Source organism: Cupressus sempervirens, chromosome 6 (genome assembly GCF_028749045.1).
Source record: "Cupressus sempervirens isolate cs-2001-9-10 chromosome 6, ASM2874904v1, whole genome shotgun sequence".
In the NCBI taxonomy this organism is placed as follows: domain Eukaryota; kingdom Viridiplantae; phylum Streptophyta; class Pinopsida; order Cupressales; family Cupressaceae; genus Cupressus; species Cupressus sempervirens.
Window position 1 is genome coordinate 225,146,569 of NC_143123.1, and position 26,230 is coordinate 225,172,798.

The window sequence follows — 26,230 nt, forward strand, 5'->3', positions numbered from 1 at the left end:
AAATATATTTCTATTTCCTATTGATTTACCATATTAAGTTAAATAAAAAAAAAACTCTTCCAGATCCATTATTATTTCTTATATGGAGTTTTGTTATTCCATTAAAAACTTCTATGGGGTTTTCTTCCCCAGAAAAATGAGAAGACAAAACAAGTAAATTTAAGAAATACCTAGAAGTTGTTTTTCTGAAATAAAAGGAATAGCAGCCAAAGGTACCTGGAATGTGACGTTTTTCTCCTCCCTCCTGTCATTTCCCACACTGTCCTCTTTTAAACTTGTTCTTGTCAGTGCTAGTCAAAAGATGTGGCTTCCTCCTCAAGTTAAATCTGATTTTTCTTTTACCCAGCTCTGGGTTTTGATGATCATATATGATTTACTTTGCTTCTGTCTTACATGTTTTCTATAGATGTCATAGCCTGGTTCTCTGCTGACCACGTAGAGTGTAGAAGTCACTTGCCCATTTAGAGATGGGCGCGTATCCTACCTTCCCGCGCTGAAGCTCTTTCCCATGCTTTTGAACAATAATATAATGCTAAGATAATTTTATACCTTTTTCTGTGTGAGGTAACATGACATTTGTATAAAGGTTTATTATATTTTGTTAGATATATACATTTTTCTCACATAGCCCAATATTCTTTATAATCTCTTATAGTTTAGTTTTACATTTATTTGGTATTAGAAATGTTATTATATAGTCACCCCTCAAGTGTTAATATTTTTATTTGTTTTTACTATTTTATATATTGTTCATAAATTACTCTTTTTTTTAAAAAGTCCCTCAATTTACTTAATTATTACTATTAACAAAAATTCTCTTAACTTTATATTAAATAGTTCAAATAAAAAAATGATATTGTTGATAAACTTATTTATTTATTCATTTTATTTAATTCTTATATTAAATTTATTTTAAATCCCAAATCTCATTAATTCTCTTGGAGGCAAACTTTATTGTCATATAGTTGAATAATTAATATTTAAGAAGAAATCAACTAAATTAAATCTTTATGAAATGCTTAGATAATGTTGAAGTATCAGACTGTAAGACTTATATTATTCAGAATAACTACTCAAGACAAAGATATGATATAATACTAAAGATGATTATGTAAACTGAGATGGTATGAAGTATCTGTTGCTCTGCAATATATACTGGAAGACTTATGTGTTCATTGTATATAACAAAGTCATCGATGACAACTTCTTATATGTGAGTGGCTTTGTTCAAGAGTTACGGCCGATAGCCATGACTCATATTTGAGTCACGTCTATTAGATGTGACTTAATGTAAACCTTAGACAAACTAATGTTTGACAATCGATAATCATGCCAACACCCGAATAAATTGATGGAAGGAGATTATGATATAATGATGGGAGGTGATTAGTTCATTCATAATGTATTCATATTTATATTTTAGGATACATACATACATACATACATACACACATCATACATACATACATACATACATATATATATAAGTATATTAAATATCTTAATCATATAGAATAACATAAATCAATATAAGAGTTATTAATAACTCTTCAGCTAATCTATACTTTAACACTTCCTCTTAGATTAGTAAGTTAAACACACAGAAGAGGTCTTTGATCAAAAGACTTCTTTATACACTGTCAGATAAGTGTTGATTCATCAATTTAATCAATTTATATTTGACATTATGTAATATGAGAGTTGGCCTATCAGAATATCAATCATATGATATTCACCAAGCTCTCTAGAGCAATGGCCTGTCAAAAACATCAACTTAATGATGATCACCAAGTACTCAGTGTGGTAATGACCTATTAGAATATCAGGGCAAGATATTCATACCGAAAATATATCTATACAAGCAACTTGTAGATAATCAAATTAATGATATCAAATGCCTAGTTGTTGATTTATAAGATAAAGCCTTTATATGAAACAATTTCACAAAAATGAATCATGCTACAAGTTATTGTAATGACGTCACTTTACAACAACTTCTCCTGATACAAGTGAAATCGTTTTGAAGTCGTCACTTCTTAATGATTAACACAGGTTTTATTTATAATATATAAAATGTACAATACTCAATTTCTCGAAGACATTTCCTTAGATTTTACAATCATACCAAGTTCTTTACGAAAATGCTCCACTTTTGTCTTGACAAGTGGTTTGGTAAGAGTATCTGCAATTTGATCCTCTGTACTAATATCTTCCAACTTGATTACATCCTTCTCAACCATGTCTCAAACATAGTGGTATGGTATCTCGATGTGTTTTGATCTGTTATGAAACATTGGATTAAGAGATAGCTTGATGCAGCTCTAGTTATCACAATAAATAGTAGTAGGTGGAAGTGGCTTCCCAAATAATCCAAATAGAAGTTTTCTCAACCATACAGCTTCTCTTGCTCTCATAGATGCAGCTATGTACTCGGCTTCTGTAGAACTTTGTGCTATTGAAGACTGCTTCTGACTAAACCAAGATATCATTGCTGAACCCAAGGTAAAACATCTTGAAGTGCTCTTACGATTCTTTGAATTTCTTGCCCAATCAGAATTTCTATATCCTCTTAGATTTAGTTTAGTTTTAGTGTATTTGAGACCATATCCAATTGTACCACTGAGATACTTGAGAATGTGTTTTGCTGCTACTAAATGAGTTTGTTTAGGTTTGCACATGAACTGATTGAGAACATTTACAACATAACAAATGCCAGGTCTTGTGTTTACCAAATACATTAAAGAACCAATTATTTGTCGATATAGAGTAAGATCAACACTTTCAGAATCTTCAGTTGCTTCTTTTAGTTTCTGGAGGTTTGTTTCCATAGGAGTTTTCATTGCCTTGCTATCCAACATGCCAAATTTGTTGAGTAGATCCAGAGTATACTTTCCTTGATTTAAGAAGATTCTTTTTGAATGCTGCCATACTTCTAGTCCCAAAAAGTAGTGTATTATTCCTAGATCTTTCAGTTCAAATTCAGATATGAGATCTTGTTTACATTTTTCAATTAGATGATCTTCTCCTGTAATCAACAAATCATCAACATATAGAGCGATGATTAACATATCCCCCTTTATTACCTTGTAATATAAATTTGGATCTGCAATATTTTTTAGAGAAGTCAAGTTTAGTTAGATGCTGATCTATCCATTCATACCAAGCTTAGGGAGCTTGTTTCAATCCATATAAAGCCTTTTTTAATTTGCATACATGAGATTGTTTATTGTGTACTTCAAATCGTTTTGGTTGTTCAAGATAAACTTCCTCTTCTATAACACCATTCAAAAATGCAGTATTTACATCCATTTGATGAATTTTCCATCCCTTGGATGCAATAATGGCTAAAACAGTTCTGACTGAAGTATATTTGGCTATTGGAGCAAAAATTTCCTCATAGTCTATTCCTTCCTTTTGGGAAAATCCTCTTGCTACAAACCTTGCTTTGTACTTGTCAATACTTCCATCTGCAACATGTCTAATTTTAAATAGCCATTTTGAGGAGACAATTGATTTATTTTTGGGTCTAGGAACAATATCCCAAACAACATTTTTAAGTATGGAGTTATATTCTTTTGTCATGGCATCTTTCCAATGTTGATGTTTTATAGCTTCTTTGACATCAGATGGTTCAGATTTGGAGATTTCACTCATTAATGCAATGTAACTTGAGTATATGTTAGGATGTTTTCTTTCCCTAATAAAATCCGAGGGAATGGAATTGTTTCTTCAATTAGCTTTCTGGCCCATAGTGGTCTTTTCTTTTCTTCAGAGGTGTGAGTAATGTCCATGGGTTCAATTGATTTATCTTCCTCCATTAGAGACTCCTCATTATTAGAGTTTGGTTCTTCTAGAGTTGCTTCTAAATTTGATTCATTTTCATTTTTAGATCTTTTGTAGGCCAAATCTTCATCAAATATTACATCTCGACTTAGTTCAATATTTCTTTGTCCAGGGATATAGATACGATAAGCTTTGGAAGTTTCACTATAACCTACAAAGATTCCTTTCTTTCCTAAGGGCTTTGGTTTGGTTCTCTTCTCTTTGGGAATTTGTACATAGACAGGGCAACCAAAAATTCTCAGGTATTTAAGATCAGGTTTCTTCCCGGTAAATACCTCTTCAGGGGTCTTGAATTTAAGATGAGAGTGAGGACACCTATTTTGAAGGAAAACAATAGTATTTGAAGCTTCTCCCCAAAGAAAAGTTTCAATATTTTGATCATGAAGCATTGCTTTAGCAGAATGAACTATTGATCTATTCTTTCTCTCGGCTATTCCATTCTGTTGAGGATTATAATGAACAAAACACTCCCTCTTGATCCCAACAGTTTTACAATAATTTATAAAGATATCAGAAATGTACTCTTTACCATTGTTTGTTCTTAAGACTTCTATTTTCTTTCCATAAAGGTTTTCTACAAGGGCTTTAAACTCTTTAAATTTTGTCAAGATTTCTTCAGATTCTTTACTTTTAAGAAAATAGATCAAAGTCTTCGTAGAGAAATCATCCACAAATATGATATAGTATAGAGAACCTCCTAGAGAAGGAACTGACATATGACCACATAAGTCTGAGTGAATAAGTTCTAGAACTTCTTTGGATTTGGTTTGACTATTTTGGAATGTAGTTTTAATATTCTTTCCTAGAGCACAACCTTTACAGGTTCCTTCATGGTATGGATTAAGTTTAGATATACTTGTTACCATTTTTCCTAGAGAAGGTAATCCTTGAAAATGAAGATGACCTAGTCTCCTGTGCCAGATTTCATTTTCTTTGAAAGAATCATGAATTATAGTTGAATGAGAGAGAGTTAATCTGATAAAGACATCCATGTCTAGAGCCAATATTGTATGCATTTTTTATGTTAGAATTCTTAGGCCAAGCTAAGACCTTTCCTTCCATAAATGTAATTCTGAATCCTTCATCTTCAAGAGTAGAGATAGAAAGCAAGTTTCTTTTATACCATATATATAGTACCTTAGTAAGTTCAATGGTTTTCCCTGATTTTAGATGAATAGTACATGTTCCAATTCCCATTACGAGATAGCTTCTATCACCTCCAATGGTTACTTCATCAACATAGTCTTCTTTGATAAGGTCTAACTATCCTTTAAAACTTGTAATATGTTGAGAGGCTCCACTATCAATTACCCAAGTACTTGATTTGGTTGATGCTTCACTGGGGAGTGTTGAATAGAAAGCATTGTGTTCAGATTTTCCATTAGAGTTTTGAGTGGTTGCAAATGAAGCCTATGGCTTAATTCTATTAGGATATCTAGATGCTGGATGTCCAATTTTATCACACCTAAAACATTGCATTTTGGAGAAGTTAGGTGGCTTCCTTTTTCCTTTGAATTTTCTTTTCTTCTTATTTACTTGAGTCGAGAGAACTTGTAAATCTTCTTTTATGGAGGAAACATTTTGGCCTCGACCTACTTGCATACACTCTTCTTGTATACAATCATCTTTAAGTCTTTCAAATTTAGGTAGTTTTGACTGAGAGCATACCCCTTGTCTGAAGGTATCCCATGATGATGGAAGGCCTTTAAGAGCCATTATTGTTAACTCCTTTCCATCACAGATGTGTCCTATGGATGAGAGTTGATTTCAAAGTTTAGTTATTCTCATAAAGTAAGAGGAAATTTTCTCTCTTTTATTCATTTTAATGTTTGACATTCTGTCCTTTATTGTAATGATCCGAACAACATTATTTATCTCAAACATATTTTCAAGAGCATTGTACATCTCATGAGCAGTGTCCAGTTTTGAGATTACAGGGAGTAGATGAGTTTTAACACCGTCCACAATAACTTTCATAGCTTTATTGTTGTCACTCTCCCATTTTTCCAGTTCATCATTTCCTTTAGGTGATGGGTCAGATTTTTCAATAAACTTATTTAGGCCATGTTTTTTAAGTAAGAGTTTCAGTCGTAACTTCTAGGCTGCAAAATTTGAATCACCTTCTAATCTGTCTTCTAGCCTCATACCGTTCACCATTTTATTTTGAATAATATTTGTTTAAAGTTTGAGTTCAGGATTATTTCTTTAAACTTGCTTTGATACCATGTTAAAGCATCAGACTATAAGACTTATATTATTCAGAATAACTACTCAAGACAAAGATATGATATAATACTGAAGATGATTATGTAAACTGAGATGCTATGAAGTATCCGCTGTTCTGCAATATATACTGGAAGACTTATGTAATTTATGTGTTTGTTGTATATAACAAAGTCATCGATGACGACTTCTTATATGTGAGTGGCTTTGTTCAAGAGTCACGACTATGAGTCACGTCTATCGGACGTGACTGAATGTAAACCTCATACAAACTAATGTTTGAGAATAGATAATCATGCCGACACTTGATAACATGCTGACACTCGAATAAATCGATGGAAGGAGATTATGATATAACAATGGGAGGTGATTAGTTTATTCATAATGTATTCATATTTATATTTTAGGATGTATGTATGTATGTATGTATGTATGTATGTATGTATGTATATATATATATATATATATATATATATATATATATATATATATATATATGTTAATCATATAGAATAACATAAATCAATATAAGAGTTAATAACTCTTCAACTAATCTATACATTAATAGATAACCATATATCAAAGAGGTTTAATTAAATATTCACAAAATACATAATACTTTAAGATATCAAAATATATATTTGCAAAATATTTAAACATATATAGCTTCGTAAAAAAATAAAAAAATAAAGAATAAATATTTTAAGAGACTAAAATATTTGTGAAATATTTAAACAACACATATCTAAAAGTTGGAATTAAATACTCAACAAGTACTTCCATAATTTAATCTAGAAGGTTTAAGTCATCAACTAGAAAAAGATTGCAAGATCATTTACATAATTATATCTAAAATCCAAAGTTCAACTATTTTAGATAATCATGAAATGGTTTAACAATTGACATCTACAAAATTAAAATCCTTAAATAAGAAAAATTTGAAGTGGCAACTTTATTAAATCATCTATAAGTATATGAAGATTTGTAAATAATGACATAAAGGGGTTGTGACATAAATTAATTTATAAATTTTAAGTTTTTAAATGACCTCCACAGTCTCCTTATAAGGGGTCCAAAAACCTTCTTCATCATATATACTTTTTGTTGCATCTATCCTTGTAGGGGTGGTAGCATAGGAGGAGGAAGTCCACTGTGTACCAACAAACATGCACCTCAAAGCTAACTTTGGATTCAACAAGGATTTTAGTGTGATAAAATTAGATGCAAATCTTGTGATACTGGGATGAGCCAACTCCTTTTCCCCTGTGTATTCCTTCATAGTGTTGAGGAGCAAGGCATGATTATAGATGAACTTGCAAAGATTTTTGGTCTTATCAACACATGAAATTTACCAATTCAATATTTGCTAATATCCTCTAACATGAGTCAAAGCAATGGGCCTCACATGGAGTCCAAAAGATTTTTGGGTGTCTCCATCAAAAGATTTCCTGCAGCAATTTTAAATTAATTAGTAAAAAATAAGATGTGTTATGAATAATTCAATTTTTAAAAACTAAAATTAAAAACTCAGAAACTTTAAAGTTAAAATTTTACTTGCAGCAACAAAATTAGCTGCGTTATCAGTCACAATTGCACAACATTCTTTTCTCCCACCTCCTTTATGACCTCCTCAGTGGTCTCATATAAATATGTCACATTTTTGACATGTGAGGAAGCATCTATAGACTTCAAAAACATGGTGGATCTTAAAAGTGAAAACAAAATGAAATAATCAACATTGACCAATCAATAAAACAAAATTTTAGACTTTTAGAAGTAGAGGATGATGAATCACCTCCGCATGAAACAAGAAAATTTAGGAAAGTCCTATTCCTCCTATCTGTCCATCCATCTTGCATAATGGTGTAATCCTTTTGGCTCCAAGTCTTTCTATGGTCCTCCAACTCGAGTTTCATTTTCTCAACGATTTCTAGTGAGAGGGGGCCACTCACCTAATCTTCAGTGGGGGCTTTAAATCCAACACCATAGATGGAAATTGCATCAATCATGCCTTGCCAATAAGGAGTCATGTCACATTTATAGAAATATTTATTTTAGCATATTTCAACCTCAAGTAAACATTATAAATTTTTATTTCAAAGTTCAATTAAATTAAAAGTAAAACAATCAAATATAAATGAATTACTTGGCTTCAGCAAAAAAACCAAAACTTTGCAAATTGATCTTCTTCCAGCATCATGGATCTCCTTGTTCCAACCCAAGCTCTCAAGTGAGGGCAGCTTACCAGGAGTGGAATGTGGTATAAAAAACTTGTCCAACCTAGATTTTTTTACTCTATGCCAAAAGGTAATGTTAGTACTATTAGGGGCAGCGCTACTATCAGGAATAGATGTAGTAGAAGAAGCACTAGCAAAAGCACTTGGATGATAGGGAGGAAGGGAAGAACTTTCTCCAACACAACCTACTAGACCTAAGGGTGTAAAACTAGATACAGATGAGGGCGGTGGGAACCAATCTTAGCTAATTCCTCTAATTGTTTTTGTCTGAATTCCTTTTCTTGTTCATATTTTTCTAAGACAACATAACAAAAACATTTAGCGTCAAGAGTTGCAACTTTATAAGGTCAGCATCATGTTCACGTATGCCAGCAATATGGTATTTCAATCTATTTATCCCCCCACTATGAATGAGCTTACAAAATAAGCAATTTGTTTGTTTTCTACCTCTACCCAAAAAGTCTGTGGTGCACTTCCAACACATCTTTTTGATTGCCTTTAGTGAGTTTGGGTTTTGTAGATAGTGGAACCATTATGATTAGGGAAAGAAATGTTTTCAAAATGTCAAGGTCTCTGCAATAAGAAAATTTTAACGAAAAAAATACTATTAAAGCATTATATTTTATGAAGATTCAAAGTAAAAGAAAACCCATAAACATAGAGAAAAAAATGATCCAAAACACCCATAAACATAGAAAAAAATCATATGAATCCAAAAAAATCAACTCTTACCTCTTTCAAATGAGTTGGTAAGTGTTGAGAAGAGCTCCTATAAATTCCTTGATGTTCTAAATGCAAGTATATAGCTACTTCAATGTCAAAAATGCAAGCTTTTCTCCTCTTCCTTTTAGCTGGTTGCAAAACAATGACTCTCTATTTCTCTTTCTTCTTCTCTTTCTATTCTCACATAACAGTGTTATGAAATGCCTTCTAGTGTTATGAGGAAAAAAAACATAAAAAATTAAAAAAACAAAACAGAGAAAATTTTGTTGGTTTTTGACATCCCTTTTTGCCTAGCCAGGCTTGGGTCACATGTATCATGACTTGTGAGTCACATGGTCCACTTGCGGGTCAGGAGAGTAAGGCGAGTCAACCAAGGTGACCCATTGAGCTAGGGTAATGGGCCATTCTGACCTGACTGAGGTTACTCGACTCATTGACTTGGGCAACCCACCTAACTCACGACAAGTCTCCTTACTCTGATATGTAGAGACATCTTTTAATAATGAATCACAATAATTTATTTTATATTATATGTATATTTATAGTCAATAGATATAAATATATATAATCAATAATATATATATATAAATTTTTTTTCTATATATTAGATAAGGCATTAATAAATATAAGTAATAAGACTGTTAAACATAGACATTAATAAATATAATTAATAAGACTCTAAGACATAGACATTAATATATAACTGCTAATCATAATCATAATTATATAAATATATTTGCTTTGTTCTAATATATATATTCACACAGTAAAGAGAAGTATATATCTGAAATATATTTTTTAATGTTCTTTAATGTAATTTTGAAAGATCTATTATGTCTATTCATTAATCACAATGAAACCAGAATTATATGTCATTTATTTTTCGATAATCTGATTTAAATTCATAATGTCTAATACTAATAATTGGGAGCAGTCTTTGTAAGGAACATTATAAGTTTCCATTCCCAAGTGCAATCCAAACCCTAATTGGGAAAATCAAGTAAATTCCGATCTGGGGATATTGCACTCCCTCCTAATCCCCTCCTTGATTTAAAAAAAAATCTTTGTTAACAAGCATTTACTATGATTTTCTACAATTTTTTGCATTTAAATTGTGTCTGAAACCTTTAATGAATCTCTCAGTAACTTCTGAAACCTGTAAAATACTTTATGAATAGCAGTCACACAATATTCTTAGGCACAATAAAAAATGTGGGCTTTGTGGGACATGCATAAAAGACAACTATTTGCAAACTTGCGGAGACTGAAGAGTTGGTGCATTAGAGTCAAAGGTAGACATTTTCTTTTTATAACACTACTGTAAATACATTCTATAATTTCACGCCATATAAATAGTACTCGTGCAAAATTCAACCAGAACATGCAACTAAATGGTTTATATAAGTAAAATTTTAAATGTGCACATCACAATGATCTTATTAACACTATTGTAAGTATATTCTATAACTTCATGCATATTAATAGTATTTGCAAAAAATTTAACCAGCACATACAAATAGATGAATAATTAATTTAAGTAGAAATCTAAATGTGCACATGACAATGATCTTGCAATTTAAAGTAACAAGATAAGTAAAGTTAAATTTATTTTATTCTGGTGGGGTTTCCATCCAAAAAATATTTTATTGTTATGACAAGTGAATGGTCTAAATTCCACCATTTTTGGCTCAGTTTTCATTCTTCATATTTGATTCAACTTTATCATGGTTCAATTTTATCCATATTCAGATGCCAAGAATTTTGTCAATATTGTCATGACATTATCATGCATGGTTTAATTTTCTGTCTACTTATCTATATTTAATGTTATATAACATTTTAATTTGACAATTCATAGGGATCTTTCAATTTAAATGATTAAGTTAAAAAGCATTAAGTCTATTTTATTTTGTTGGGACTTCTTTTCGAAAAGATAGTATTTTACAATTGTGATAGATAAATGGTCTGTATTGTGAGGTAATATGTAATGGTCTTGTATCTATTTTAGCATGGTTTATTTTTCTCTACTTCTTATCTTGATTTTCTACACGACTAAATTGTCATTGTGAAAACTGGTTGGTTATTTGGTACAAAACATTAGTTCTCAGAAAAGACAATGTTATTTTAGGGTCTCTTAAGTCATTGTTGTGTTTGATGAATATGACAATTTATAGTTTCATATTATTATAATTAGAATCACATTACTAGAAGTAAAGGGGTAATTTTTTTGCAGGTCATTTTTGTCTTCATAACATATTATCTTGGTCATTGTCATTTTGTATCCTTTTTTTGGTATTATGCAGACCTATGCTAAAATGTACTTTTTCTATCTTGTACTTAAAATTTTTATGAGATAGTAATTTGACTAAATTTTAAGGTTTTGTTTAATAGAAAAGCTTTTGAACCTGACTTGGTTTACTATCTTGAATCTTTGAAAATGCATAATTCATGTCTATTTGACTCTACCTGTTATGAGAAATGAACTTTTTTTTCATCGTCTGATTGATTTTTATTTGGATGATATATTTTTTGAAGCTTCCTACTTTAATTTTTTCATGATAATTTTCTTTTTAACTTTTATCCTTTTGGGATGCAAAGGTTTTTATTGTAGTTGTGTTCAGCTTGTTATGTTAGTGCAGTCTCCATGATTAAACATTCTTTTGCTATCAATAATAATTATGAATGTAGTGTTGTTTGTAACATTTAAATTTTTACTATCTTCTTACATCATGCAACAAGACGAGGTTTGCTTACATCTCAATCAGTGAAATGCTTTATAGGTAACTCAGCAATAACTTTATCTTCATGCTAAACATACCAAAGAACCATTTACAAGCAAAACTTACTGTACTGCATTCTACTATTTTAGACAAAACTTTTGATTTGGCCACTTCATTGGATGAACTCTTCATTTTACTTGTTTTCTATATCTCTTTGTCATGAAAATGCCTTTAATGTTAAAAAACATGTAGTTTTGTCTTTTTTTTCAGCATTTATAAAAAAAATTTACTTTTTTTTTCCTTTTTAAATTCTGAATTTTTCAAGAATATTTTAGGTTGCTGATTTTTTCTGCAATGGTTCAATGTCCTTATTAAAGTTGTCTTGAGAATGAATCTCAACTGAGCGAGGTTGCTGACAAATTGTAAATATGCACATGGTTATTGAAAAATCCTGTAAATACGTACACAGCTTCATTGGCAAGCCCACCCTCAATTCTGTTAATAGCGCTCAGCTAGTGTTGAAATTTTACTTATATAATTCATTTGAGAAGAACTGTTGCACAAGGAAGAATTTGGTTTACTTTCAAATTTTAACAATGTGGCCTAATTGGAGTAATCCAAGGTTAGTCGCCTTAAATAAGAAGATGGTTGAGCTAGGCATGAGCCTACACCACAATGGTAACTTGAGAGCCTCTTGTGTCGGAGGTCTCAAGTTCAAGTCTACTTGAGCTTAACATGTAATAATAATTAACTTAAGCAAATAATTATTATTAATCTAGGCTTCAGCCCATTACCAAAAACAAAAAAGAGAAGATGGTTGATTTTCAATTTCATAGCCACATTAATACATCCAACTCCAGGTACAAGAGTTCTTCCATTTTATTACTTTGGTTATGCAGGAATTGCATATATGCACATGTCAACTCTCCCATTGAAGATCTGAGGATATTCCCCATAGGCACCATGCCAGGGCACCATCAATGGCACCATCAGTTTTATTAGTATGGTCATGCGAATGGCATTTTGCCTTGTTTTGGATGAATATGCAAAATTTATCTATGTAAATTTCCACAAACTTAATGTTGTGGAGATAATCTAACATCTTACTAATATTTGCTACTCACAAATTTCTTTTTGTTCTGGATGAAGGTAGTAGTAGACTGATTGTAGCTTTGTTCCTTTGCTAAATTGTATACAATAGTAGATTAATTACCTCGACCGACCATAGATAGGATCACTTTTTTGCAAGAAATGAGATTAATTTACTGAAGTAACCAACTTATTATTCCTTTTTTCAGTAACATCAAATGACTTTGCTAGATTTTTGCAATGTTTACTGCAAGTTGTCATATATTATGATAAATTCTAGTACACAATTTTACTTTGAAATACTAGTGCTTCTAACACCATAAGTATAAGATTTAATTAAAAATTTGATATTGTTTAATTTAGCAATTGTTATAGAAATTGCCATTAAAGAGCAATACTGAAATATGTAGAAGAAAATGCATTCTGATGTTGAAAATATTTATAATAAATAAGTGGGAGGGTTCACGATAGAGTGGATGTTTATGCTGTTTATCTAGGTAATATCAATAGGCAAGGAACGATACACTGTAGGTGAAGTTTTATTTCAACCATCCTTGCTGGGAATTGAGGAGTATGGTATTGTTGAACAATTGATTCGTTGTGCTTCATGTGCTCCTTTTGAGAATCAGCGACAACTTCTAGAAAATACTGTGCTTTGTGGTGGCACTGTGACAATGTCTGGTATGTTTCTCATTGCCATCTTTCATTTTCAAATGCTTTTCAAAGTTAAGGTTTTAGTAATTTGTTTAGCAAATGTTCCTTTGAATATTATAATAGTAAACTGTGATCAAGATGTTGGGTATTATGATAATAAATCTTCCAGGAAAAATTATGATATGAGAGATTCTGTTGTTCTTTTGTGAATAGTGTTCTTGTTAAGAATTCTAGAGGTTCATGAATCAGTGACTAAAAATTATTTGAGCATACCAGTATTTTAGTTCTTGATGCATAGTTATTTTGAGTTAGTTTAGAAGCATACCTGTTCATTTGGTGTTTAACTTATTTTTTTTGGTGTTTAACTTGTTTTTTCAATATCATAGTTTGCAATTATGCCCAAATGGCATTTGGAAGTGGAAATTGTGGTGGAAATAACACTTCTTTGAAGCATAGTGTAACAAGATTGTAGGACAAATTATGCGAATGGTCATTTGCAAATTTTGTGGGTTAAAGATGAGAGTATGTGTCAATATCCTCAGTTACTACCTTTGTGTGAGAGGTGCAGAGAAGGCGAGGGAAAAAACAACCATTGATTCAGTAATGAATCCCAATATGATGTTAGAAATATAGGAAGATGTACAAACATAAATTATGGTGTCTTGTTGTGGTCCACAAGTATGTTCACTTCCTTGAGCTATAAGTGTATGCAAAACTAATTTATTCCGCATAATGCTTTAGGTTTGTAGCATTGACTTGATTGAACAGTTTGAACAAGGACTAACATTGGTAGGCGGATATGGTTTGTGCACATTATAGTAATAAAACGTTTTGTTCAACATGATAATAAACCTATATTAGGACAATGCTTTTTTCCCAACCTTGAACTTTGTAGGGAAAGTTTTCAAGGAACCTAGCTAGCGTGCATGTTAAGATTGCTTCAGAAGGCAATGCCAAATTTGAAGTCAATGTGATGTCCCCTTCTTTAATCTAATAATACTATAGCAATAAAAGACCTTTGTGGTGGCAGACCTTGTGCACCTCAAAATAGTTGCTTGGAAATTTGTACATAGCAAACAAAAGTTCAAGTAGGTAATTTATATATTCTTTCCATAAAAGTCAAGAAGTATCAAGACTTATTAGGAAAAATTGTTTAGTCTTAGCAATAAGACAAATTTCTTATTTAGCATCAAGGAGCACATTAGAGAATGAAATATTAAAATGAGTCAAGATCTAGGGTGACATATATTGATTACCTCCATGAAGCACTACAAAGGTCACATGTTATAAAGAATGACAATCTTTGGGACAACCTCCTTGTCGACATGTAAATCATGACTCTATATCCATCAATATGGCTAATAGATCCATCAATCAGTCATGTTTCATAAGATGACATCCTTTATTAATCACCACCAAAGACAACAAGAAAGTAGTATGGTGCTTATATAAAATATGTATTTACCATCATAATGCATATGCTGCACATGAAGAGTATTTATATAGATACCATTATTGTAGTAATCATTGTATGATTTAGTTAGCAAGCAACATGCTCAAACAAGCATCATGATAACATAAAGGAAGTATGTTGAAGATATGAATGTTATATCACAACAAAAGCTTTATTGATATCACTCCCATACCAAGAGAGAAAAGCATCATCATGTTGGAAGAAAGATTATATATCATGAGATGTATATAATGCCTTGCTTATAAGGGTAAGGTTGTATATAATGCATCTTAATCCTATACATTAAGACAACTAACAAGATAAGTATTAAACGACGTAAGATAAGAAGTAATTGCCAAGATGAGAGAAGATAAGGTCTAATTGACACCTAAGACCACTAGAAAGATTCCCATGAGCTAAATAAGCTTAATATGTGAACAGGACATAGATGGATAGGTAAAATATCTTATTCACATCAAAACCCCCCTAATGTGCAACTCGTTTAGTAGTAGATATATGCAATGATGCAAAACATGGGATTATTATAATTGTGGTTCCTAAGAACTAGGCCATTTTAGCTACACATTCACAATGTAATCCCTCACTACTAGAGAAGTAGACAAGACCCAATTCGGTGCATTATTAGACCATTCATGTAGATTTGTGAGGATCAACTTTTGCACTTGAGGCCAAGCGAAAAACACTATGATCTGTCCATAACATTATCAAAATTCTCCTCATTCAAAGTGTCGTATCATTAACAAATTGTGCATTAATCAATTCCTCTTGATTAGACAGAGTAATAACATTGACAGGAGTGCCAACATTAGAGTATCTCAAGATATAGAAGAGTGCATTAGCAATAATGACAAACAGAGCTGGGGCAATGAGACATCCTTTTTTGATTGATCTCTTAAGGGGGATAGGCTACGAGAGTTCATTATTCACCTCAATGACTAGAGAGGAGTCTTTAAAGAAAATATTAATCCATTTGCAAAACTAGGTAAGAAAACCAAAAGCTTGGAACATTCCTCTAATAAATGGCCACTCAATTCTATTATATGCTTTTTGATAATCTAGGAGAATCATTGCAACATTTTGACCATCTTCTTCAGCAATGCATGGCTTCCTAGCTAGTAATTTGGTTTTGAAGAATATATCTGGCTTTGATAAACATTGTTTCACTAAAAGATATGAAGTTATTAAACAACCCAACAATGCTTCTTGCTAAAATTTTTGCATTTATCTTATATGATATTCAATAGAGTAATAGGTCTCCACTTCTTAACCAAAGTCTTATCCCCACTCTTAGGAAGCAACTTTATAAGTCCTTTGTTAATGTTTTTACCAAGGAACCCTTGTTCAAAAACATCCTCATATAGGGCTCCTTATATAATCATGAAGACAGGTTGAACAAGTGTAATGGTAATTCATTGGAGAATGCATTCAAAGCACAAATGACATTTGGTAGAGGCAGAGGAAGAGGATATTCTGGATTTAGAGGAAGAGGAAGATGCAGATATAATTTTCAAAAGGAAGAAGGAAAGAATCTAGATCAAGGAGGAAGGAGAAATCAACACTTCAACTCAAGGGGATGCAATAACAGCCAGACATCACAGAGGTATGATAAAACAAATGTTCAATGTTATTACTGCAACAAGTTTGGACATTTTGTAAAGTGTAAAAGGAAACAAGCTGATATGAGTAAGTCAAATGCAAATTTTACTGAGAGTAGTTTTGAGATGTTCATTACTTGCGATGTAGCCCAAGAGAGTTCAAATGATTTTTGGTTTCTAGATAGGGGTTGCAGCAATCATATGAGAGGAAACAAAGATTTTTTTGAAAGCTTGGATAGATCAATTAAATCAGAAGTGGAAGTTGGGAAATAATGAGATAGTGGAAGTAAGTGGAAAAGGTACAATCATTGTCATAACAAAGCATGGTAAGACATCTATTTCTGATGTATACTTTGTACCTAGTTTGAAACATAATCTTATAAGTGTGGGGCAACTTAGTCAAAAAGGTTATAGAGTTATTTTTGAGAAAAATGTGTGCACTATATTTGATATGCCTCCTAGTAACTTGGTGATTGCAAGGGTAGAAATGACAAATAACAGAATGTTTCCACTTTGGATGAAGAGCAATATGGTTGATGAAATTGCAACAAGTTTCAAGGCAACAAGTCAAGATCAGGCATGGATATGGCACTTGAGGTATGGTCATCTAAATTTCAAAAGATTATCGTTATTGCAAAGAAAGGAAATGGTAAGAGGCTTACCCCTAATTGAAGCATCATTAAGTCCATGTGCAAGTTGTATTTTGGCCAAACATCATAGAGAGAGTTTTCCAAAAGGGATATCATATAGAGCAAGGGTGCCTTTAGAAATTGTATTCAGATATATGTGGTCCAATGAAAATGCCATCATTAAGTGGGAACATTTATTTCTTAACATTTATTGATGACTTTAGTAGAAAGATATGGGTTTACTTTCTTAAATACAAATCTGAAACTTTTGGCAAATTTAAAGAATTCAAGGCTTTTGCTGAGAAACAAAGTGGTTTACCTATCAAGGTATTGAGATCTGATAGAGGTGGAGAGTATATGTCAAATGAGTTTTTAGATTATTGCAGGGATCATGGAATCAAAAAACAATTTACTACCAGTTACACACCACAACAAAATGGTGTTGTAGAGAGAAAGAATAGGACAATAATGGAGATGGCAAGGAGCATGTTGAAAGGTAAGAATCTTCCTAATGAGTATTGGGTTGAGGTGGTTTCTTGTGCTGTTTATATCTTGAATAGGAGTCCAACAAAGATTGTAAGGGACATGATTCCACAAGCATGGAGTGGTAAGATTCATAGTGTTTCTCATCTCAAAGTATTTGGTTGTATTGCATATGCACATGTTCCTAAAGAAACTAGAAGTAAGTTAGACGATAAGAGTGAGAAATGCATTTTTGTTGGCTATGATGAGCAATCTAAGGCATATAGGTTGTTTAATCCTATCACCATAAGACTCATTGTGAGTAGCGATGTTGTATTTAAAGAGGATGAATCTTGGGATGGAAATATAGATAAAATAGTTACAGGTGCTGCAACAATACCATATGGTGAGAAGGATAAAAAGGATCATGAAGATCAAGAGGATCAGCCAAGTGACTAAGAAGGAACTCTACCACGAAGTCCACAAGGAGATCACTTAGAAAACGAAGTTGAATATGAAGAATCTTCAAATTCACAAGTAATGATTCAAAGTTCAAACCCTATACTTGCACAATTGAGATCAAGGATTACAAGCAAGAAAACTAGAAGCTTGAGTGAGATTTATGATCAAGGAAGTAAAATAGATTTGCAATCATATTTTGCTTTATATGCTCAAGATCCTAAATATTTTGAAGATGCAATTAAGGAAAGGCATTGGATTAATGCTATGTTCCCTCGAGTTTCCAGTACGGGACAACGAGGGATAGCGGGATAGGTTTTTGGGACGACAAATTTTTTTGGCGATTTTGGGGACGGGGGGGACGGATGGCTATATATATAGGAAAATTTAAAATAATTGAAATTTGCAAATATACATGTCATTCATATGAAATTAAGCACAAAGCATGTCATTTAAACACTAGAGAACCGTAACATATGTAATGTTCCCGTTATAAAATAAATCATTTATCAAACTATTGTAATGGGCCAATTGATTTTTTTGTATCTCAGACCCATTCTTATTTTTGTTTCCATAGTTTGTGTCATCATCGGTTGGCCTTGTACACCCTTGGAAAGTTTTCCTCAACGGGTATTTAAGCACGACTTAGATGTAGTCTTTAGGTAGGCAATTTGGATTATTTTCTTTGTAGTGCAAATTCCTATTGGAATTCTCTGTTGTTCGCCATTTCTGAAGTGAAAGATCTTTCGTAACTGGCTCTTGCAGTTTCGGTGGGATTCAACCCTCACCCTATTTCGTCTCCTATAATACTTCACTCGGATTTGGCAAATTGGAGCACCATCTTTCGGCATATATTGGAGGAATTATTTTGTTCAAGTCTCTAATCTTGTATCGGATCTACTTGTGTTTGTATGAATGAGTTTTCATTCATTGCTGTTCCGTGTGGCATCTGAACATTCCCGTACAGCTCCCTCTTTGCCCGTACGACCTTCACTCTCCCACATATTCCCCCACACCCACCCTGCACCTTGTTTTCTCCCTCCACTCACCGTACGAGCTACCTGGTCATCTCCCCATAACCCTTCACACTATCTACTCATTCGTCCATCAGTTAGGCATTCTCCTATAGACACACCGTACGACCCATTCATTCTTCTTCAGGCACACCATATGGCGAAGTAAACCCCCCCTTCAAGCACTATGTACGATCACCTCTGCCGTACAGCTTAACTCCCTCACCCACCGTATGACCCCTTTTGTGCTGTCGTACATCACACTATCTCCCCTTTGCCATATCGTACGGATTACTCCATATGGTCTTCAATTGAACTGTACATTGGCTATTTCCACCCGTACATCTTCTCAACACCCTGCACTATTCCATACGAAGTTCATCTGTGTCCATCCGGTATTCCCCAATCGTCTGGAGAGGGATTTCCTGATTCGAGAATGGGAATAGAACATTACAACATACACCATTTGAATACCATCTAGGAAAGAATATCTGATTTCAGTGCTCAATTGTCAAAATGCATATCAATATCAATGAACAATATCATAATGGTAAACATGATAAATCTGAAAATCTAAATCTAAATATGCCTAAAGCTATACGCCCAAAGGCTAGAGAGCTGCCATAAAGTGATAAATATCAATGTATCATAAGCATGTTGACATTCAACATAAAAAACATAACATAGAAAAATGAAGTAGACTGCTGCTCCTATTTTGCTTCTACAGGATTTGGAGGGGTGGGGCCCACCTCAGCGACCTAGTAAGGAGCCTTAAATTTTTTTTTTAGTATTCACTTTTAAATTTTTTTTGCATTAAAAAAATTATTTAAAAAAAAGGGGATGGCTGGCCATACCTGGTACGGTTGGGGGACGTCTAGGTGTCCCCCTTTCCGCACTGAGGACAGCCAACCGTCCCCCTTTTTTCCCAGCCATCTCCAAGTTTTGGGGACGTCCCTTGGTAATTTTCCCTTTTTTGGGGATGGCTGGGGGATGTTCCATACCTGCCCCCCCATCCCCGGGATGTCCCCGTTTTCGAAACTCTTGGTTTTAGGCCGAGTACGCATCCCCGGGGAACATAGGATTAATGCAATGAATGATGAAATAGAATCTATTGAGAAAAATGATACTTGGGAATTAGTTGATTTGGCTAAGAACAAAGATTGCATTGGTGTAAAATAGGTTTATAAGACTAAGTTTAAAGCTAATGGAGATGTAGACAAATATAAGGCAAGGTTAGCTGCTAAGGGGTTTTCACAAGAATATGGGTTTGACTATAATGAGACATTTACACCTGTAGAAAGAAATCAATTGCATTCATCATGTTTTGGAGAGGTGATCATTTTGCCCTCATCAAAAATCAAGTTATTGCACCCAAAAACATGTTTGAAACTTCAAGCTAGGGCACTTTTTTGCATAAAAATCCATAAATCTGCCAAGTTTGATCATGTTTTTTGTATGAGATCAAGTCGTTTTTACCTTTTTAGGTGATTACATTGGTTGAGGATCATTATTTTGGTGTTAAATCATCAAAATACTTTACTTTGAAGATCACGTTTTTTGCTTGTTTTGATAAAAACGGCTCAAGAACTTTCAAATCTTTAAAACCTGGCAATGAGGAGCTAATTTAGGGCACGTTTTGTGAACTTGCATAATAATCTCCTTGTTTGCTGCCCTCTATCATTCGGATTTTGGAGATTTGACAAATTCTCATCATTTTTGAAGAAAATTTCAAAGAAAGAGCATCTTTTCCTTCATTTTTGGCACATATTCATCAAGTAAGTGGACTTATTCTTTCTTATGTTTTAATTCATGCTTATCCTTGCTGATTTGATGCTTGAAATCGTTGGATGGATGCCATTTGTGAAAATCTTTGCCTTAGAATGTGCATTTTTTCTTTAAATATGAAATTTTTCTTCATTTTGATGTCTTTGGTTCTTCCCCAAGTTCCAAATTCGAATTTCATCTATGGGAATGCATTACATCTTGGCATGTTTTGAGTTATTTTCAAAGGTATGTTTTTCTCTTGTTTTGTTTTTGTGTGCTTGTTGCCGGTTTTTCTCCATTTTCGAGAAGTTGCAAGTTTTTTCCCAAAAACTTGTTTTTTCCCAAAAACTTGTTTTTTCCCAAAAACTTGTTTTTTCCTTCACTACATGCGAAAGCATTATCATTTCATTTCACATTCCGTTTCCATGTCATTACATTTCACATTTCATCCGACAAATGCGATTACATATTTTTCACTTCATTCGCCATCCGCACATGCATGTAATCCCATTTTCCGTTTCCATTTTCATCCATCTCATTTTTCGCTTTCATTCACATGACACGATTACACGAAATGCTTTACGTGTAATTGCATCTAAAATGTCCGATTTTGATCAAAAGTCATATTTTGAAAAGACAAAAAAGATGTTATTTTCACTTTTCGTGAATTTTGACTTTTTTCTTCTTCCAAAAGTGACTATATAATTCATTATCTCACCTCCATTGTTTCATTTCCATCTTCATATACGCATTCGCACTTACATGAATAAATACATGTTTCCACCTCATAGCATATTTTACATGTTACCCTACATCCGCATTCGTATATGCATGTAAAGTATACACATTCGCATTTACGCCTCATTTTTTCACCTTCCATTACATATTGCATTTACATATATGCATGCTTCATTCAATAAAGCTTTGAAAACATTCAAGTCATTTTTGAAAATCGGCAATCTCCATTTACATGCATTCCCATGCGCCAAGCACTTTACTTCAAAAAAAAAAAAAAAAAGAGTTAAAGGTGCTGATGGAAAGTTGTTCCGAGTGTACATCCAAACATAGTCAAGAAGGTTTCCAAAGTGTCAAAGACTCCAGTTTGTGCTGATCTACAAAAGAGAATTCACGACAACTTGAGCGAGAAAAGATGGATCACATAAAGTTTCCACATGATAATGGACAATTCATCAAAGAGAGCTAGAGGTTGTCAAAAGGCGCAACACTATGGTTATCAACGTGAATGCAGCAGTACAAGATACAGGAACTCCCAATCTTGTTATCATCTAGGATTGCATCATCAAGTACAAGGCCTTTCAGAATTGTTCTTTTCTCTTCTGTCTTCTTTCTTCTTCTTTCATGTTTGTAGTTGGAGAAGATGCATTACATGAAAAAATGTAATTACATGTAATGCGAGTTACATGTGTATGTAAAAGATGTAATGCGAGTTGCATGTAAGCCTTTAGTTTCTGTAGTTAGACTTGGTCAAAGTTGGTTGAGTTGCTCCCACTTTTTCCTCCCCCTTTTTCTCAACTTCTTTGCCTATATAAAGGAGTGCCCCCCTCATTGTAAAATCATCATTATCTTTATGCAAAAGAGCTCTGGAGAAATTGTGCCAGCAGAACTTTGTTTGTGTAGCACTATTTTGAGAGAAAGTGAATACAAAGGAGCATTTGAGACTTAACTTTGATTAAGTGAAATTGTTATTTGTGTGAATTGTAAGCTGTGTCTATAATTCATTCAAGTTACCTTTGATTCGTACTATCTTTTGTTATTGATATTGTATCTTGTGATTGATAGAAAAGAGTTAAGAAACAATTGAATCTTGAGCTTTGACCAGGAACAACTGTGAGAATCCATAACTAGAAGCTTTGTTTGTAGCTTGTATTTTCGTCTTAATTTGCAAAATAGTTAAATTGTTATTACTTTTAGGAGTCTTTGTGCCCTAATTGTAAAGATTTTACCACATAGAAGTACAACAGGACTTAGAGCCAAACTGGTACGTTTTGGCTAGCCTTTGAGTTAGTTAAAATTTATCAGTATCACTGTTTCCAGCTCGTGATAGAAGTGTAATTAGAGATTCACCTTGTCCATTATTGGCCTTACGAATAAGTGGATCCTTTCTTGAAAGTTAAGAAGAAAGGATAATAGTAACACCCAGTTTATAAATCTCTCAATTTCTTGCTTACCTTGAGTTGATCCAAGGAACAGTGAGAAGGGGGAGCCTTCCCTTTAAGGTAGGAGAGACTCTGTCTCACATGCTGTGGTTGGTCATCCTATTTTGCGACTGAATTTTTACCCAAAACTGTCGGTTGCAAAATATCCACCCAACAGTTTTTTGGCGACTCTACTGGGGATCGAACACATTTGAAAGCCTTAAGCTTTCGTTTGAAGTTTAGTTCCTTATTCTGATTGGCATTACTGCTTATCACACTGGCAAGTTTTGAGTACGTGTATTCCCAGAGGAAGAAGGGAGAAAGTTCTTCAAGCTCTACCGGATCATTTTGGGCTTAACGGGCTCGTTTTGACTTACTACTATTCCTTCTCTCTCCCGTACTACAAGTTATCCTCCTCCTAAAAAGAAGTCCTCTGTGCCCAGTGAAAACTCCCAGTTTTTCCTCAAACCCTTGTTATCTACTGCACAATTACAATTAGCTACTACTAACGTTCCAGTTATCAATATGGCTGCTGGTCCGTGGGGAGCAGCTTTTGGTCCGTTAAATCTTACAGCACCATTGCATGCATTACCTCAAGGTTCTCGTAAGAATTTTTCCAAATTCTATGGAGATGGTAAGCAACATCCCAATGAACACATTAAAGCCTTTTACATTGTTGTGGGAGTCTTTGGTGTGGAACATGAAGATATATCTGTAAGACTCTTTATTGAGACTTTACAAGGTATAGCAACTGATTGGTTCTATAATTTAGAACCTAATTCAATCACTGATTGGGCATCTCTGCATGCTAAGTTCCTTGAAAGATTCAAGCCGGCAGAAGATGAGCATGCTCTCCTAGCACAGCTCACACAAATGAAGGAGGCAAATGATGGAATGCGGGAGTTTATTGCTAAGTTCAATAAATTAGCTAATAGAATTCCAGTTGCTTCTCAGCCCACTGCTACGAATTTGAAGTGTTTCTTCATCAACACTCAACTTCCTGAAGTTAGCTTTTTACTTCGAAGGGCTGCCCCTGCAACATTGGCTCCCACACAATCTTTGGCAACTGAGATTGAAGATGATCTAATACTTGCAGGAAAGATTCGCAAAGATGCTAGCCGATTCAAGAATAATTCCGCCTCGGAATCTTCTTCATCGGGTACATCCGATCCACTAGTTCAAATGAACTTCTTGCTCTCAAGAAACAAATATCTCAAGGTTCATATGCAGCACCATATAAGGATATTCCAAGGCAACCTTATCCTAATGCTGCAAACAATTATGCGGCTAAGAATCAGAATAAGCTTCCTCCTCCACCGGAGAGGCTTGTGCTTGAAGCACCACCAAGTAACACAGCTACTGGTTACTTCGAAGCTGATCCATTGAATGAAAATCAAGATGAATATCCTTCCGAGGATATTGCTGCTCTGTATCATGAAGATCCTTAGGCAGTTGGCGACTCTGCTATTGGTTATATGCAGTACAGTGCTGAAGAAGATCATGAAATTGATTTTGCACAAGCTTATGCGGTGATGACACGTTCACAAACTAAGTTGGCTCAACAACAAGAAGAGGCTGAAAAGAAGCTGGATGCTCCTCAGATGCTTGTTACCATTGCAAAAAGGGGAACACCATTGCCTAGTCTGCCTAATGATCCAGCTAAAAATCAAGTAAGTGCTGATCAAACTATTCTTGCATCTTCTGTTTTGAAGCCCAGTATGCCTAAAGCTCAAGCTGAAAATTTTAATTCTTCCTTAGCAAATTCCTTTCAAGCTTTTGATATTATAGATCATGCTAAGAAGACCAAAATTCAAATGTCTGAGGTAGAATACCTACAAGCTTATCCAGACCAGATGGAAAGACTAGCTAAATTTGTGAAAGAATCACACCCTACTCAAACCCACCTGGTTATTCCTGAAGTCAAGAATATGCCAAATAAATTAGTAACCATTCCATCCTCCATTCCAGGGAAGATTGAGCCTTTCTATCTTTCCCTTTTGATCAATGGTTTCAAGTTAAGTAACTGCGTCATAGATTCAGGTGCCTTTGATAATGTCATGCCTGCCAAGGTTGCAGATGCCTTAGGTTTAACCCTAACCAAATCTTTTGGTAGCTGTTATTCTATGGAGAACAAACAAGTGCCTCTAAAAGGGAAAATCAAAGATGCTCAGTTTGCTTTTGCGTCTTTCCTAGACAAAAAGATCAAAATGACGGTATTAGTTGCTGATGTACCAGCCTCATATGGTATGTTACTTGGTTGCAATTTCTGTAAGGATGTAGGAGGAGAACTTAACATGGATATGACTGAAGCTAGAATACCTGTTAAGGGCGTGATACAAAAATTGTATCCTGAACGAGAAACTAAGTATGTGGTAGTCAAATCCAATGATCCACATGCCCAAATTCTTTTTGAATCAGCAGGAATGGGAAATTATTATCTACATATTGATGAAATATCTGAGTTTGCTAAAGATTGGACAGAGTCTGAAAGCTCTTCACTGTTATCAGATATTGAGAAATTTGCTGATGCCGTAGATGAAGATGTCATTCCTAATGACAAAAATATCCCTAAAAATGATCCTATGGATTATTTAAAGGATGAAGAGATGCATTCTGAAAGTGATTCTACTGATTCCCTTGAAGGAAGAATTATTCTAAATGATTCTGGTGCAAGTACAAGCAGCTCTAATATTATTTTGGTTATGGAATTTGATGGAAGTTGTGCTTCCATGGGATCTGGTGCTGGAGTTGTTTTTATTTCTTCTGATGGTGAATTCTTCCCATTTTCGTACAAGTTGCAGTTTCCTAACACCAATAACACGGCTGAATATGAAGCCTTGATATTGGGATTGAACATGGCGCAGGCTAGAGGAATTCAGAACTTGCATATTAAAGGTGATGCTGAATTGGTAGTGTATCAAATTAAGGGTCAATATCAAGCCAGAAATGACCGACTTAGACACTATCGTGATTTAGCTTGGGATTATATCCATCTTTTTGATGCTTTCAACATTTCAGTCATTCCTAGAGAGTTGAATGATAGAGCTGATACACTTGCAGTTTCAGCCACTCTTCTACTTCCACATCAGGATTTTGAAGATAACATCTACGAAATACAGTTGGTCTACCGACCAAGTATTCTTGATAATTGTGAACATTGGCAAGTGTTCAATGATGATAATCAGATTA

The 26,230-nt window shown here is 33.7% G+C and overlaps 1 protein-coding gene across 2 annotated transcripts in view; it reads left to right on the top strand.

Moving 5' to 3' along the window:
• The window catches only part of LOC149552088 (actin-related protein 7-like), a 212,476-nt gene that overhangs the window by 128,778 nt on the left and 57,468 nt on the right, over positions 1-26,230 (top strand). For both annotated transcript variants that reach the window (XR_016352859.1, XM_089787559.1), the window contains exon 5: positions 13,333-13,516. Coding sequence is in view for 1 of the 2 variants with exons in the window: in XM_089787559.1 (XP_089643685.1) it covers positions 13,333-13,516 (184 nt within the window). In the remaining variant the exon portion in view is untranslated. The remainder of the gene's footprint in view (positions 1-13,332; positions 13,517-26,230) is intronic.